General features: G+C 49.6%; 1 protein-coding gene across 2 annotated transcripts in view; it reads right to left on the reverse strand.

Annotated features, from left to right (window-relative positions):
* Window positions 1–9,412, reverse strand: part of NR4A3 (nuclear receptor subfamily 4 group A member 3) — a 32,913-nt gene extending 23,501 nt beyond the window's left edge. The window contains exons 1-4 of one of the 2 annotated variants that reach the window (XM_060013361.1): window positions 9,326–9,412; window positions 6,100–7,064; window positions 2,369–2,498; window positions 1,734–1,906 (exon numbers count right to left, since the gene is read on the reverse strand). In XM_060013361.1, the coding sequence (XP_059869344.1) occupies window positions 1,734–1,906; window positions 2,369–2,498; window positions 6,100–7,062 (1,266 nt within the window). In that variant the 5' untranslated portion in view covers window positions 7,063–7,064; window positions 9,326–9,412. Of the gene's footprint in view, window positions 1–1,733; window positions 1,907–2,368; window positions 2,499–6,099; window positions 7,065–8,386; window positions 8,418–9,325 lie in introns of those variants that run through there. The other variant, XM_060013360.1, reaches the window with a different exon arrangement.
* Window positions 9,413–16,543: the final 7,131 nt, after the last annotated feature.

The raw sequence follows: 16,543 nt of genomic DNA on the forward strand, positions 1-16,543 counted from the left end.
TGTTTATACTCATTAGAACATTCAACAAAGGATAGAATAAGAAGTTTTGGTCAAGGAGATAACATACAGGGCACTGTGCTAAAGCTTTGACAAGTATCATCTTATTTAAACTTCCCTGGGAAGTTAAACCCTGGGAAGTAGATATTATTATTATTACGCCACAACACAGATTAGGAAACTGATGCATTAAAAGATTTAATCAGTTGCTCAAGATCACCCAGCTAGTACATGATGGTGTTGGGATTTTAATCGAGGCCTGCATGGTTCCAAAACCTAAGCCCTTAATCACTGCATTATTCTGTTAGACTATTATTTGAGACTTGACTTCAGTCAAGAGATGCTACTTGTAATCAGAGTAAGAGTCCTCAACCTTTGATGCTAAGGGTCTACCATGCTTCTCATATGAAGTCTTGTGCTCAAGTGTGGAGAGGAGGCTTCACAACCTAAAATGAGGGAGGGGATGAGGGAAGGAAGATCACAGCAGATATACAAATCACCCCTTCACTTTCGTCAACATTGCAGCCTAAAAGAAGGGCATATGGCAGACACTCTCACACTGTTGGCCAGCTCTTCAACCAGAAGTTTGAAATACTGATTGGACCTGGAGAGGGCAATCTGGTAGCTGCTGCCAAGCCAAATCAACCAACTGGGGATCCCTGGACTGGTATCTCTCTTATCTGTGCGTAAACTGTGTTTCTAAGTTTTCTTGTCTTACGGTGGGATTAACCATTCGTACAGTTCATGCTTCTTTCAATGGTTAGATGAGACAAAGTACCACAATGCCTAGCACATAGAAATTGCTCAATAATTGAGATCTTTTTCCTTTCTTTTCTTCTTGGGTGAGACCCTGTCTTACTAGAAGTCTGCTTTTCTAAGTCTCTTTTAAAACTGCCTTCCAGTAATGTTTATACCTTTGCTCCGAAAATCCTTCCTCATCATTCTTTGTGTTATCCAAATTTCTGGGAAATTGCAGGGTTTAAACTGATGATATTTTACTATATCCCATATGAAATAAAAGTGTTAATACATTTTGGTTGGCTTAAATAACAACACTGGTAATCATTTACAATTTTCAAATGTTTTCTCAACCGTCATTCCTGTGTGACTGATGTTCAAAACATCCCTCTGAGGTTAAATATTGTAATCATCTCCACTGTAAGGATGAGAAAGCCAAGAGCAGGAGCCAGGTGACACAGGCAGGAAGCAGCAGAGGCAGCATTCCATCCCAAGTCCTCCTGACACCTCCCGATGTCAAGGCCAGTGTTTGCTCCTCTCCATCAATGGTTTAATCCCTCAGTATAAGCACTAGGTCAGTCAATGCCGGTGCAATTGGGTAAAATGTTTAAGGATAACTTGAAGCTTACCCAGATGGTTTGGTCACAATATGGAAAAAAAAAGTAGTCACTTTGTCTAAAGCATGAAAGAAATGTACAAATTGTAATTCACCTGTGCAAATTTTCGTTGGCACAACCATCAGGAATCCTGCAACAATGGGTATGACAGGTGCAGCACTGTCAGGGTCATTTGTTAAGGCATTTAGAGATTCAATAAGGCAAAAATTATTTGGTGCAATGGATGCACTGGAATTGTTAAGTGAAGTGAAAAATAGAGAAAAGGTATGAAAACGGTTGAGCACAGTGCCAGGCACAAAGTCATTCAATCCACTCTTATTACTATTATCATGAACAGAGACCCTGATCATTCATTCAAGAGCAAGACATCATAAAACTTACTCTGGAATAATCGAGATCTCTGGGCGTTGAGTCTGTTAAAGCTCGGACGAGGGCATTCATCATACAGATTGGAGGAGAAGGTGGAGAGGGCTGAGAGGCTTCCTGCTGTAATGGGCTCTTTGGTTTGGAAGGCAGCCGACCTCTCCTCCCTTTCAGACTATCTGTACGGACGACTGATACCGAGAGAAACAAACAAAAAATGTCTTCAAAGATATCCATGAACAGCCATAAATCACGAAAAGGAATCAAAACACTTTACAGTTGAGCAAATCATTAATGATACCAACCATTTAAAAGTGGCAATAAGTTTGGAGTAATAGCCACACAATGATTTAATGAGAGTTGAAACGAGCAGCATAAAAGCCACCCCATACTTACATTTGGTAATGAATTAGCCCTAAAAGTCTCCTTCTCAAATAGAACAAAGATGTATGTACACAGGCTCTCTATTGATTTTGAGAAATTAGAATAAGTAGACCTCAGCTATTTTTGAATGTAAATACACACCATAAAAATAAAATGTTGAAAAGAAAGGGAAACTAGGAAACTTCACCATTCTAATGTAAACATTAACTTTTTCAGTGATATCTGAGAATATTTATAAGCAAGCTGGACAAAAAGCATTATATCCATACCTTCTTTAACCATTCCGACACTGAGACACTTCTGAAATCGACAGTACTGACATCGGTTTCGACGTCTCTTGTCTACAGGGCAGTTTTTATTTGCCAGGCAAACATATTTTGCATTTTTCTGCACTGTTCTCTGAGGAAATACAATACAGAGATAGTCAACTAATAGTTTCTGGAAAGAGGTAGGACCTGACAAGATGTATTTTAATTACAATGTGAAAAGCGACAGTGCAATTTGTATAATTAGATAAATTTAATTTCCTAACACGCTAGCCTGCAGGAAAAACAATTTTATTAGTGTTAGCTGCTGACAATGAAAATCATCTCGGATTGTTCTGAAGCAAGTCTCAGGAGACACCCAAGTCTGAATGATAAAATCATATCTGAAATTACCAGGTCAACATATCATACCTTGGAGGATTAGATTATCTTCACTTTTAATATCCCTTTGGGAACAATTTTCTACTTGTTCCACTCCCCTGATTATTGCTGACCTTATTAAAATAAAATCAAAATGATCTGGGATGTACTTTGCTGGATATCACTATTGTAAGTCAAATATCACAGAAACTGGCTTTGTTCCCCAATAGAGATGAAATCATAAAAAGCAAAAACGAGGACTTGTCTAGTTATAACATATAGGAAATAATGTTTTAATGCAAAAAAATCACTTAATCAGCTTGTATAGTGTATTTTATTTTTAAAAGAATGGTAAACTGTCCATTTCTCATTTTTGAAAGCAAAATCGTAAAATGGGATACTAAAAACCGCTATCACATCCAAGAAAGAAAAAAAAATACCTAACAAACAAAAAGAATGAGATAAAAGAAGGAATATGAGAGCCATATATTTTCAATGAAAATTCCCATTAATTGGTTATTTCATAAATGACTATTGACACAGACATCAAAATAGCCATACTGTAAAAGACGTATCATAAAACTTGGGCCTGGTTATAAAATAATGTTGTATTCTTCAGAATCATGTATAATTTTAAAATGAAACATGAAGAAATAATAAAGGATATTTTATGCTCCAAATATAAGAGAATGCTTGATTTTTTTAAAAAAATTAAAAACATTTGTGCAAATGGATGTGTATTTACCACTCATTCAGGAATTACCTGAATCTATTCAACTCCAAATAGAGCAGAAAGCTGGAATTTATTTGGTAAGCCTGGGCTGCATAAAAAAAAGAAATCCAGGTAATTTGGGACTGGTGATCTATTTTGTGTCTAAAATTCTAAATAGACTTACTTTCTATCTTTTTTAATTTTCAGCAGTTCTCAACCCCCTTGTATCAGTTTTCACTCTATCACCTTTTAATTTCATTTTAAGAGATCATTCCTAAACTGCTTATATAAAATTTAAAGCCAGATACATTTTCCCTGCTTTAGCAGGTGATTTTAGTTTAAAATGCAAAATTTCCAAAACACAAACATACTTCTGAGGTTTCCACCATTTAAATTCGCAGCAGTTTGTAAGGGTAGGAGACTTGTGTTTCCTAAATGAAGCTCTCTTTCATTGAACATGAAGTAATTAAAAAAACTCTATTTCTTGCCATCGTCCTCAAAGATATCCCAGTTTCAGTGCTGGTGGCATTTTGCTTCAGGTATACGTTTTCCCAATAACCTCAAACCTTCCTCACATTTGTGTATGCCTGCACAATAGTTTAAGGACAGGGAGAGATCGTTATGGTTCAATCACTGAATTCCCATCATTAACTGCACTTCATGTCACATTTTTAAAGAATTCAATTTAATGGTAGAAAGCCACTGGGTAAAACCTGCTCCCATTCCCTTAATTAACAGATCTGTGGGGTGGTTCTCCCTTATCCTACCCCTACCCTTTCGAGTATAGATTTGTTTTCAAGATATTGCTGCTGAAGAAGGATGCTGTTGGGGAACACTTAATTGACATTTGTAGACGAGGAATGTATCACCACTCCTGTATTTTGGTCAATTCAGGGGTGATTATATCTGTGGATTACTTATACTTCTCTTGTTTTTCTTTCTTTTTCCCCTTTCAGCTGCCCATTTCACTGCCTTTCAGCATTTCCGCTGAAATGCTGTAAAAAGCAAATCTGCTAAAGGAATGCAGTTACTTGAAAGTAAAGCTTGAGTAGTTAAGACAGAAAAAAACGGCTAAACCGATGGTTCTACATTTAAAACATCATAATCCTGCATACCTCCTGTATGGCATTTAACATACTGCAAAATCCTTCCACAAGCATTTTCTCATTTATCTGCAGAAATTAATCACATGATTCCTATCTCCAGATCAAAAATAACTGTTGCTTGTTGGTATGTATACCAATGCACACATGTGCATTTTTTTAATAAATGTTTCTATTTTCATTTATAATGAACTATTCTTTTATGGCCCTTTAAAGCTTATAAAGTGCTTTCATAAACATTTCTCTCATTTAATACTCACAGCCTTTCTCTGAAATTTATTCACCTGATAGGGAAACTGAGGCCTGGAAGGAAGTGTCATGCCCAACATCATAAAATTGGTAGGTGACAGATCAAGGACTCCTATTTGAGTGTTCTGACTCCAATTCCAGCATGCTCCCAGATACATCCTATTGGCCTCCCAAATCCTCATTATCCAATCAGCATCCAGCTTCTCCTCTCCCTCCACCCTGCCCAGCACTGAAGGCTAGGAAGTGATTATTGAGCATTCAGGGGTTTGCAAATGCCTGACATAATAGCCAGGGGAGTGAGGAGTGGGGAGGGTGGCACAGAATTAAGTGTCTGAAGAAGTCTGGGAGTCAGTAGCAAAAACAGAGCTGCAAGAGAACAAGGCCTGTTCCCCCTGAGTGGTGAGAAGAGCACTGAACTCAAGAGTCAGGAGAAACCAGCTGGAACTGTCCCCATGTGCAACTAAATCACCTCTCTAGACTTCAGTATCCTCCTGGGCAAAATAAGGGGGAGGCTGAAGACCCTCCCACTATAAAATTCTCCTTTGGGTCTCTGAGATAATGAAGAGTGTCCCCACTCTGTGTGGTACAGAAGATGAGACCCCAGCTACTATCTTCTACAGAGCAAGCTGCCCCAAACTGCATCCACCAGCTGCCCCTGTCTATTCTGCAGCTGCAGACCTGTGAAGAGGGCATGCACGTTGAGGTCATGCAAACATGAGTTGGCATCCTGCCTCCATCTCACTCTCTGAGTGTGTGTCCAGGGGCAGTTAACCTCCCTGAGCCTCCATTTCCTCATCTATGAAACAAGGATAATTAAACATTCAAGACGCTGTTAGTAAAAATAGCTAGTGGGTGACCAAAATTCAATGTCAGTTCTGTTTGAGTCTAGAGTCCTAGCTCTTCCTAGGAGGATTAAATGAGATACAGATACCCAGGGCCTGGCACACAGACCCTATTGCCTCAGACATCCTGGATGGACAGAAGAGGAACACAGTGAGGTGTTTGCATTTTTGAGGTCACAGATCCCCTTGCGAATCTGCTGAAAGCTCTCTCCAGAAAAATAAGCAGGAGGTAACGCCAAGTCAGGAAGTTCACAGCCCCCTCAAGCCCGTCTGGGCCTCCTGTAATGGACGTCAAGTTAAAAAGCCCTGAGAAAGTGGGTGTGAGGGTGCTAGGAAAGGCTTCTGAAATGCACAGTATAACCAGTACACCTCTCAAACCGGGAAGGGCCCGCTTAGACGCTCACTCGAGCGGGTGTCTGGGGAGGCTGGCTGCTGAGGGGAGAGGGAGCCGGAGGGGCGAGTGCTCACCTTGAAGAAGCCCTTGCAGCCCTCGCAGGTGCGCACACCGTAGTGCTGGCAGGCGGCGTTGTCCCCGCACACAGCGCACGTGCCCTCGCCCGACGCCGAGCTCCTGTTGGGCGGCGACGGCAGGCTGGGGCTCTCGCCCAGCAGGTTGGATGCGGTGGGGGAGGCCGTGAGGCCGAGCGGCGGGAAGGCCAGCGCGGCCGCCCTCTTGGCCAGCGGCAGCCCATACGGGTGGCCCTCGAGCGCAGCTGCCTGGCTGCCCGCGGCGGCGGCGGCGGCGGCGGCGGCTCCCAGCGGCAGGCTCAGCGCGGCGGCGGCCGTCGGGTCGTATCCGAGGTGGTGGCCGCCTGCGGGGCTGGGCGCGGGCGGGTGCGGCGGCGAGGGCTTGAAGGGGAAGAGCGGGAAGCGCGCGCCTGCCACCGTGGGCACCGCCTTCATCGGCTGGTCGAGCAACGGGCCGGGTGCGATGCAGCCCTGTGCCGAGGACAGCGTGTCCTCCCACATCGCCCCTGCCTGCTGGGGGAAGCCCGGCGTGGTGGGGGTGGACGGCGGGGACTGCTTAAAGTACATGGAGGTGCTGGGCAGCACCTCGTCCTCTGGGCCGGAGGGGGGTGGAATGGATGGCTGCTGCTGGTGGTGGTGGTGGTGGTGGTGGTCATGGTGGTGATGGTGGTAGCCGTGCGCGCGGCCCTCCTCCATCTTGATCAAAGGCCGGGGCCCCGACGGCTGCATCTGGTACAGGCAGGAGGGCTTGAGTTCGTAGTTGCTCGAGTAGCCCTCCATGAAGGTACTGAAGCTGGGCAGGGACGTGGTAGCCGTGGCCGTGATCTCGGTGCTGCCGAGGTCCATGGTCAGCTTGGAGTAATCAGGATTCATGATCTCCGTGGTGTATTCCGAGCCATATGTCTGTGCTGCATAACTGGAACCTGGCGGTGAAGGGCTATACTGGGCTTGCACACAGGGCATATCTGCAAGGGAGAGGAAAAAGGTCTCTCAGAAGCAAGTCGGCACTCTTGCTAGCTAATAGGTAGCAATGGACTTGTCGCTCTCCAATATGGGAAATAGAGAGGAAGTGACATTCTTTTCACCTTCTAGTATCATAGACTTAGAGTCCGTCCTTCCTTCCTCCCTCCCTCCCTTCCTTCCTTCTTTCCTTCCTTCCTCCCTTCCTTCCTTCCTTCTTCCCCTGGGAAGAAAGTTGAATCCCTGACAAACTGCCAAAGGGGCCACAGGTTGCCAAAACCCAGCCTCCTGAGGATTTCTGTGCTCACCTTCCCTCCCTTGCCCTGTCCTCCACTATATCTGTGAATTTTGATGTCTTCCCTCATAAGCCCAGTCGTGTTTTTAAAAGTGGTTTTGAGCCCTAGAGATTAAATGAAGTGACCTCGGCCACAAATTGGGAGGACAAGAAGAAATCCAGTGAATGCTGTGTTGGTTTCTTTTGGGTGAAAGAGACTACTCATCCCCCAAGTCACACGTTTTGATTTGTAAACCTATGAGTTAGTAAAAGAAAGAAAGAAAAAAAAAAGGTGTCCTACATGGGACTTACTGGCCCAGTGACATTCTAACATTTTATCAGTGCCAACTGAGGCTACCCACACACATTGTGGCTGCTTTCTCCCACCCTCTCCCTACTCCTCCAAGAAAGGCTAGCAGCCTGCTCAAACTGGACCCCTGTTGATGATTTCAGCCAGCTAGGTGGTGAGGTAGGAACGTAGGTCCAGGAAATGGACTCGGGGGAGTTTGCACCATCTGCAAAGAAAAAGATCAGCAGCTGCAACAGAACACCCACCAAACCTGCTCTCTGCCATGTATGCTATATATATATGTGTGTGTGTGTGTGTGTGTGTATTTTCCCCCCCATTCTAAGAAATAAAATATATCAGTGGCTGCTTTATAACAGTAGTTTACAGTTGTCATAATAGGTTAGTTACCTACATATTTTCTTATGACAGAAGAATTAGCACCCCTAGAAAAGAAAGCAGTTTCCTAATAGGTTTAGTTTCTCTCAGCCCCCAAAGCAATGATATCTGGAGTGCTTACTATTGTTCAGAGAGGTTGAACTGGATGAGAAAGCCCTAAGAAATATTGGATCTAGTGGATAATTTAACTAATTATTTCCCTTTCTTTATGGCTAAATATAAATAGTAAACTGGGCAGTTTCTGGTGGTTGGTTTTTCTGAGCCAAAGGAAAACCACGTGCTTAGCGTGTCTTTGGAGTCTATGGTGTAAAAGGTGTGACTAATAGAAAAGTGAATACTTAACATCTCCTTTGACATCTTTCTCTTACCCACATTTCCAAATCTGATTGAGTCATACATGTATGGGATGAAATCTTGACTTGTAGAAAGGTGTTGAAGGCCTGGTGGAAGAAGCAGTGATGAGGAGAGGCCAGTTCAAGCCTTTATTTTCCGAGCGCCCTACAAACACTCATTAGTTTGAAGTTAAAAGAGCACTTATCCTGCTGTCCAGTTGTTGGGGTAAAATGAAAGGCTAGTCATTTAAAAGAAAGAACACTGCCTGATGTTTCATTTGTTCTCCTCCCTTGAATTTCTCCATGAGTCTTTTCTATCATTCTTCTTTGCCAATCCCTACCTATTGCTCTTCTTTTTGTCTTTCTGAGGTTTCCAGATAGAAGATGAGCTTGCTGGGACTGAGTTCTATTTATCTGCATCTCTTTGGCCAGGCACCTGGTATCCCTTTACCAAATGCATAAAGAGGTATTACAAGCCAAACCTGCAATCCTTTCTTTTGCCCAAATCAAATTTACTCCTTGGTTTTCAGCTCAAATGCTTTCTCTCTTTCCCTTTGAGCTTCAATAATCCAAATGTCTGCACCCAAATGATTTGCGTTTTATACAAACAAAAATGCTTTGCATTGTTCGAAATGATCCCATAACTTAAATGCATTAGCATTAAAAATAGAGCAAATATGAAGACATTAAAATGTATAAAAGATCCAAATCTGTTGGTGTATTTGCATTTTTCTCAGGAAAAATATCTTTGAGCAATACGATTAATTTAATTTGGCTGCTCCACGAGGTAGCAACAGGGTGTGGTATCCATAGGAGATTCGTGCAAGGAAGCCACCTGTGCCGTGAAATTCGCGGCCAGCAGTCACTCGCTGTCCTGGCGCTGGGCAAGTCGACCAGCCTGCTTGCTGGGTATGTGGCTCCCCCACCCACATATCCCAGCCCGGGAGGAATAAGGGGTCGTGCCTTCAGACCTACCTGGAGGATATCTTGCGCGCTGAATGGTGGGGCTGGGGGTCTCTCCAGCGGAGGCTGAGAGTGGAGGAGGCGGGGACGTCCGGCGGGGCGAAGCGGCGGAGGTGCTGCCCGGCTCCGCTGAGGGTCCAGTCTCAGGGCTGGGGCTTGCCGGGCTGCGCTCTTCCGCAGTGGGCTCTGCGGGCACCAGGAGAGAAGACAAAGGTCACAGTGAGACCACGCTGGGTCACCGCGGCCTGGACTGGGCGTACGGCGGTGAGGGTTGAATAGATCTCTAGAAATGCATTAATTACAAAAGAATTAGAAGGGTAAGAAAGCAGTGCTTAAGGTGACCGGAGTCCCCGGGCAGCAAGCATCACAGCGCCTTGGGGGAGCCGAGGAAAGGCTGCCCGCGCTCACCGCGGTTTTGTGGTTCCCGAACCGAGGCTAAAAAAACGCGCAGCCAGTCGTCGCCCAGAAATTAATCTATCTGCCCCCACAATTGGTTCCAAGCTAACGATGTCATGAAAATCGAAGAATGGAGAACACTTGAGGAAGGAGTTCCGCCCGAATCGGAGTCTGTGAGTGTGCACGAGCGGAAAATATTTTCCAACTTCACCCGCCCCCACCCCTCAAATACAAATTTTACACGTTGCATAGGAAAGGCACAGGGTACGGAACGAATGCATGAATGCCCCGAGGAATTAAGAAAGTCTGCGCTTTTCATTCTAAATGCTAATGGAGCTTCGCCTCTATTAGCCGCGAGTTTCGGGGGCCAGGGGTCAAGCAAACAAAAGGACACAGTGGAAATAGGCCGGCGCTGGAAACGAGGCACAAGGCGGTTGGCGTTTGCCGCTGGTGGTGAGAGGGGAGGGAGGCCCCCTGCGCCCAGCGGGCGGTATCCCAGAGGGTGGGCGACTTCGAGGCTCGGGGCCATCCGGCGACCCGGAGGGGGGCACATTCCGGAGGGCGCCGAGAGCGGCTCTGGGGTGAGCGTCTCTGCGCAAAGCCTTAGCGAAACTTTGTAGCTAGAAGCTCATTTCGGCGGGCCTCGGGTAAGGATCCCACGGCCCCAAACTCCGGCCTATAGCGCCCCCTTTGCCCGCACCCACTCGCAGCTTAACGGATGGGAACGGGGACTCGAAAAATAAAAAACCCCAAACTACCAAAATTCCAAAAACCTCGGGGGTGCGCGGGCCGCGGGTGTCGGATAAGTTTCGTCTCCCGCCGCCCCTGGGCTTGCCTGAAAGGAAAGAGGGTATCGGAGCCCCCAGATCCGGGGAGCCCTCGACGGCCAGGAAATGGGGGATTCCCTTGCCATCCCCAACCCCAGCCCCAGCTGATACTACAGAAAGCCTGCGCTCGCCCTAGCGCAGTCAAGGGCGGATCTTCCCACGGCTGTAGCTTGCGCTTCCCGTCCCTCCCGCATCTTCAGTGGGAGTCTCTGGCAACCTCCCACCACCTCCTCCAGGTGCCCGCATTCCCGCCCTTCACCGCGGCCTTTCAAGCGGAGTCTTTCTCCAAGGATAGGCCTCTGACTGGGGTGGGCGAGGGTAGCGTCTTCCCAAGGAAGGGGCTCCCCTCGAGCGCCCGGCGTTCACGGGGAAGAGCCACACCGCACTTCCTACAGCCGCCGAGCCGAGCGCCCCTCGGCTCTCTCCGCCCCCCCTACCCCCCCGCCCCGAAACGACCGGTTACCTAGGCAAAGCCTCAGAGCCTGGAAACACGTTGCTCCGCTCCCGCTCGCGGCCGCCGCGGCCGAGAGCACGGAGCCTCGGGGTTGTAAATTAGGAAGAAATAACTACCTCTGTCAAAGCCCCTTTCTTTCTCGTGGGCAGACGAAAGGAACACCCCCGTGTTCCCCTCCCCGTGGTGAAGTGTGTGAAGGAAACCGTGAAACGCACCATTGTGACCGGGGCTCCTCCACGGAGTTTCCAACCCTGGGGAGCGGGGGCGGAGGTTGGGCGGGGGCAGGAGGAGTGGAGAAGAGACCGACAGAAAGGCAAAGACAGAGATTCTCAGAAAGACAGAGGGAGAGGAGACAAACCGCGGGGGAGAATTTCTGCGAGCGCACGGTCCCAGGGAAGCGGGGGTGGGGGTGGGGGGTGGGGGTGCGGGGGCAGGGAGCGGGTGTGGAGGCTGCTGTGGCCTAAGAGGTCTTTGATATTCACATTACGAGCGTCTTGCTCGGATAAGAGAACTCGAATAAACTCAAACTTCATTCATTGTGCTCAGCAGCCGCGTTAGGCAGCTGTTCCTTTCCCTAGCTCAGTTCTATAAAATATTTCTCCGTCGTGGGAAAAGAAGATTCAGGATTGGATTCGCGATGAAATGACTGAAGGGCGCCCTGTACCTCTCTCCTGGCACCCTAGGGCTCTGGGATAATAGCCCGAGATTTCTGATTACCCAACTCCTTGCAGCTCTTCCCTCTGGAGAATCCGTGGGCATAATAAATAAATGACAATCTCCAAGAACGTTCTTTGGAACGAAGGGACAAATGCTTTCTCCCTCACGACTGACCCAAGCTTCCAACAGGTTCGAGAGGTGCCTTTGGAAGTCAGCCTCCGCAGGCTGCGCCCGCTTGACCGCTCTCCTCTCACCACCGAGAACTTTCATTTCTATGAAGAGTAAAACACTACGAGCAACTTCTCCAAAAGCGCGAGTTCTGTCAGTTAAGAGTAAAACACGCCTCTCCCATACCGACTCAAGGCCCGGAGGAGAGGGACACCGTTCCCACGCGTGTCGGGGCACTGGGGTCGGCAATTACACCCGATTACCTCCGAAGGGAAAAGTGTAAACGGGCAAGTCGGCGACGCCAGGCAGACGTGCCTGGTGGAGCCCCAGGCTCATTTCAATACAATAAGCCACATTCCTACAATTACGCCCTCTTTCCTGAGATCCTCGGAGCGCCGCTGCAAACTCCGGCCGCTGCTGACCAGGCCCCTTCCCTCCCAAGCTTCCTCCCAGTCAACCGTCTCGGAGTCACCATTAGGCATATTAACTTGGACCCACCGGAGCCCCTATTTTCAATCCTAGTTAAAAGGCAGGAAAATTACTGCCGTTCATCACCGGAGCTGCAACTCCCTGCCGCTGCCGCCGCCTAGAGCATCATTACCATGACAACTAGAGCCGAAATACCCTGAATTACATCGCTGGAGCTGCTACTGCACAAATCCCGGTCCTCCTCTTTGTTAGAGGCTTTTCGCCTCTTTGGGTAGGGAGAGGAATCCCACAAGCTCCAGAGATCCCCGCAGGCCCGCTACGGGGGAAAAGTTTCAGATCAGAACCCACCGGCGACTCCGCGAGCAAAGCCTGAGCGAGGAGGCGAGGGGGGAAAACCCCACACTCAAAGTTGTCAATTTCAGAAGCTAAGCTTCCCAGCGCGCCAACTTTTTAGCAAGTCCCCCTATTAACTGAGCGAATCTCATACGTACTTGAGTGCTGTGGCGGTTCCGTCTTTAGAGCGAGTTTCTAGAAAGCTGCCCCGAAATCTGCACTGGGGGCGGCGGGGGGGGTGGGAGTCACAGTTGCTGTCCCGGAAGGGCTGCGGTGTAGAAGTCCAGCGGCTCCCAGAGGCAGTGAGCTGCTGGCAGGGGATGCTGCGATCCCGATTCATGGGAGAGCGCCGCCGAGGGGTTCCGCGGGCGTCCTGGCTCGGGCCGCGACCAGGGGGTAGGATGCCGCTTCTGTTCCCACCTCCACAGCCACCGCCGGCGCTGTCAGCGTTGCAAAGTGAGACCGGGAGGGGCGTCCGCCTGCCGCGCAGCGCTGCACCCGCGAGGGCGCAGGGTGAGAGGGGTGTGAGCGCGCGGGAGAGAGTGGAGTGTGTGTGAGGAGCGTATGTGCGCGCGTGTGTCTGTGTGTGCGAGTGAGGGAGCGGGTGTGAGCTTGTCTGTGTGTGGGGAGCGGAGGAGGAGCAGGAGCTGGAGGGGTGGGGGGCGGGAGGCAGGAGACTCCGCTCTCCCGGCTGCGCGTTCGCTCTCTCTCTCGGCACGTCATTTATGCCACAGGAGCCCTAGCGGCCTCTCCATAGAGTGCCTGGAATGCGAGACGTCAATGTGACGCCATGGGACGCTACGTCACCCTCCTCCTCCCTCCCCTGGCCCAGCCGGTTCCGCGTGTGCGAGGGAGGGGGTGTGTGTGCATGTGTGCGCGCGCGCGCGCGTTCCCCGGCCATTTGCAGGGTAGCGCAATGGAAACTATGCCGCGCGGCCAGTCCCGGCCCGGGGGCCTTTCGCACCCGCGCTGCCAACCCGTTTGCAACCGCGCTGCTTGCCCGGGCGCTATTCTGTAAGAGGGTGCAGCGGCCCGCCCGCGGGTCAGGCGGGACCGCCCAGCTGTCAGACTCGGGTGGAGTAGAGTTGGAGGAGTGCTACTGGCGCGCCTCCGAGGCTGCCCCGAGGCAGGGAGCCAGGGCGAGGGGGTAAGAGAGAGGACAGCTCTTCCGAAAGGGAAGGCTCAGCCAGCCAGCTTCTCCGAGTGACCTGGCAGCGGGTGCAGGAGTCAGGCACCAGTCCGAAGACTCCCCGAGGTGCTGCTCTTTCCCCAAGCAACAGTTCTAAAGCTGTTTACGTCTCTCTGGCTCCCTGCGCCTAGGCTAATCTCTCTCCTCCTCCCATCATTTGCTGGGTGCGTGTTTTGCACAGGGATACCGATGGCTCTGGGAAGATAAGGTTTTATTTCTTTACACTTAAATGTGGGTTTCCTAACTGGACTTTATAACCCAACTAAGTGCACATCCGTCATCCGCGCGCGCTGCAGCAGAAGCTACTTATTGTGTGTAAAACAAACACACGTGTTGAACAGCTGAGCGGGTCTGACTTGCAAATCACCCCCCTCCCATCAGAAATGTAACTCTCAGCTCGCACTTTCACTTTTTGATGGTTGTAGACGGGCCTACCCTCCCACCTCCCAAATTAAACATTTCGAAATCAGTCAACAGGATTTATTAGTCAGTCCCTCGCTACGGGATTTGCTCTGGTCTCCTGGGACACATTTGTTATGAAATGGTGAGCTGAAAGCCTGGGCGATTCTGTTAGGGAGAGCAATTTCTTCCTGGAAGTGATGAATTTAAGTGTGAATTTCTTGCTGAAAACAAAAACAAAATTTTATCAGAATTAAAGTCTCCTAGTTCCAAAGGTTGCAGCTGGGTGAAAACAACCTCTTTTAAAAATGATTTTTTTGAGAAGGAGAAAGTATTTGAGTGAAACAATGCAGACAGACATGGTCCCCATGTGGTCCGCTTGAATCAGACGTGACATTTATGTCTTTGACCTGTTACAATCTTTGCGTGTGTGTGTGGGGCGGAGCACACAACTCAGAATTGAAGGTTCGAGCTACCACAAGAAACTTGGAAACAAAACTAGAATTATACATATGCTATGGGTATATATTTCTTCGCCTCCACTTCCGCTTCAGACAGGGTGGTGTGGAGAAGACCTGGAAGGGTACTACGAAAGTTGACCTAGCGGACAGGAACAGTGCCTCTGCACTGCCACGGGTTCCAATCCAGTCTCACAAAGAAGGAGGGCGCTGCTACATTGCATCCATTCAAAGGCGGGCGGGTGGGGGTAGCAGGACCTGGAGCCGCGCGGCACTGACGCACGCGAGGCGCGTGATTGACGCAGGCAATGTTACTAAATTCGGCGGTTGGCCGGGCCCCGCCGCCGCCGCGCGCGGCAGATAGCGGAGTAGGTTCCCCTCGATCACCCCCGCCCCTTCTCCATTCAGAGCAGCTCTCGGCCGGGCCGGGCGGGGCGGGGCGGGGCGGGGTGCGCGCGGGGCGGGGCGGGGTGCGCGCGGCCGCGCCGGGATCCGGCCGCACCAAATATAGTCGGGCCTGGCTATTTTTAGCCGGGCCTAGGGCGCCAGCTCGCCGCGTGAGGGGGCGCCCAGACCCCGCGGGGAGTGCGGAGGGGGCGGGGGCGGAGTCGCCATCTTGGACTCGGCTCGACCCAGTCTGGTGACCGGCGACGCTGGGCCGGGCTCGGCGCAGGGGGTCGGGGTGAGTGGGTGTGAGCTGTGGGATAGAGTGGGACGCGCGGGCTGTGACTTGAGCGGACGGCGAGTCAGGGCGCGGCGCCTGCCCTCAGTGCTGGCGCGGGGGAGGGCCCGGGACGCGCGGCCCACGGGGCGTGCGCGGGTGTGGGACGGCGATCCCCGCCAGCCGGCAGGCCCGGCCGTCCAGCCACCCCGCGGCCCGGCCAGCCCCGAGTCGTGTGGGGGCGGAGCCGCCCGCGGCCACCACTTCCTGAGAGCCGGGGATACCCCTCCCGGACGTCACGGAGGAGCCGAGGCGGCGGTGGCGGCCCGGGGCTCATCTTGCACTTGCATCACGGGTGCAGCAGCAGTTGCTCTGCTCCTTTGTGGCTTTTTCCCCTGTTGAGTAACTGCTTTGTTAAATGAAAATACCATGACGGGCCAGTGTGATCACCAGCTCCAGACCTCAAAGAAAGTGAAGCTGTCAGGCAAGAAGAGGGAGACTCCCCTAGCCGGCTGCGATGGTATCTGGTGGGTGGATGTGTAGAGAAGCACTTGACAGTTTCCACGTATTACTTCTTGCCTAACTTTTCACCCCCAAGAAGGTTTAAAAATACTTTTATTTCCATGCTGTAAAAATTTCTTATGTCCTGCACCCCACCCATTCCCCCTTCAATTTGAAATCGCGTGCAGAACTGGAATCACTGAAAAGAACAGTTATTAGGTACAGTTTTTAGGAAACAGAACACCTTTCAGTGAATTTGTTGAGTAAACTACATTTTTAAATGTTAGTATGTAAAAGATCCTTGCCCACTGAAGGTACTTATAAAGCTTCTCGCTAAGTTTGTTTATATGAATTGGGTTTCCTCAGTGACCGTTTCAAACCGGTTTCCTTATTTATGTTACATTAAAAAAAAAAATTCCATCCCTGTCTGAATATCTCCAGGTAAAGCATTTCTCCCTTTGACTCTTTGAGTGAATGTGACTTTCTGGACGTTTATGTTGATTATATGCTTCCCTCGCCTCTTTTTCCCCTCCTCTGCCTTTTACGTCCTTTTCTTCCTGAGTATCGGGTCACCAATCTTTGTTCCTTGACTACTGTGAGGCTGAGGGCTGTTGTCTGATTGCACTGAGCCAATCAGCTGGCTTAGTACTCCTCTGGGTAGGAAGCTGGACTGACTGTTGGAGAGGTTCCAGTGGTCACTGATAAGTGGCAACATTTTTGCACTCAAATGGAAAGTCATGGAAGCAGAGACAAGGCTC

This window comes from Delphinus delphis, chromosome 6 (genome assembly GCF_949987515.2).
Source record: "Delphinus delphis chromosome 6, mDelDel1.2, whole genome shotgun sequence".
NCBI classification, from domain to species: Eukaryota; Metazoa; Chordata; class Mammalia; order Artiodactyla; family Delphinidae; genus Delphinus; species Delphinus delphis.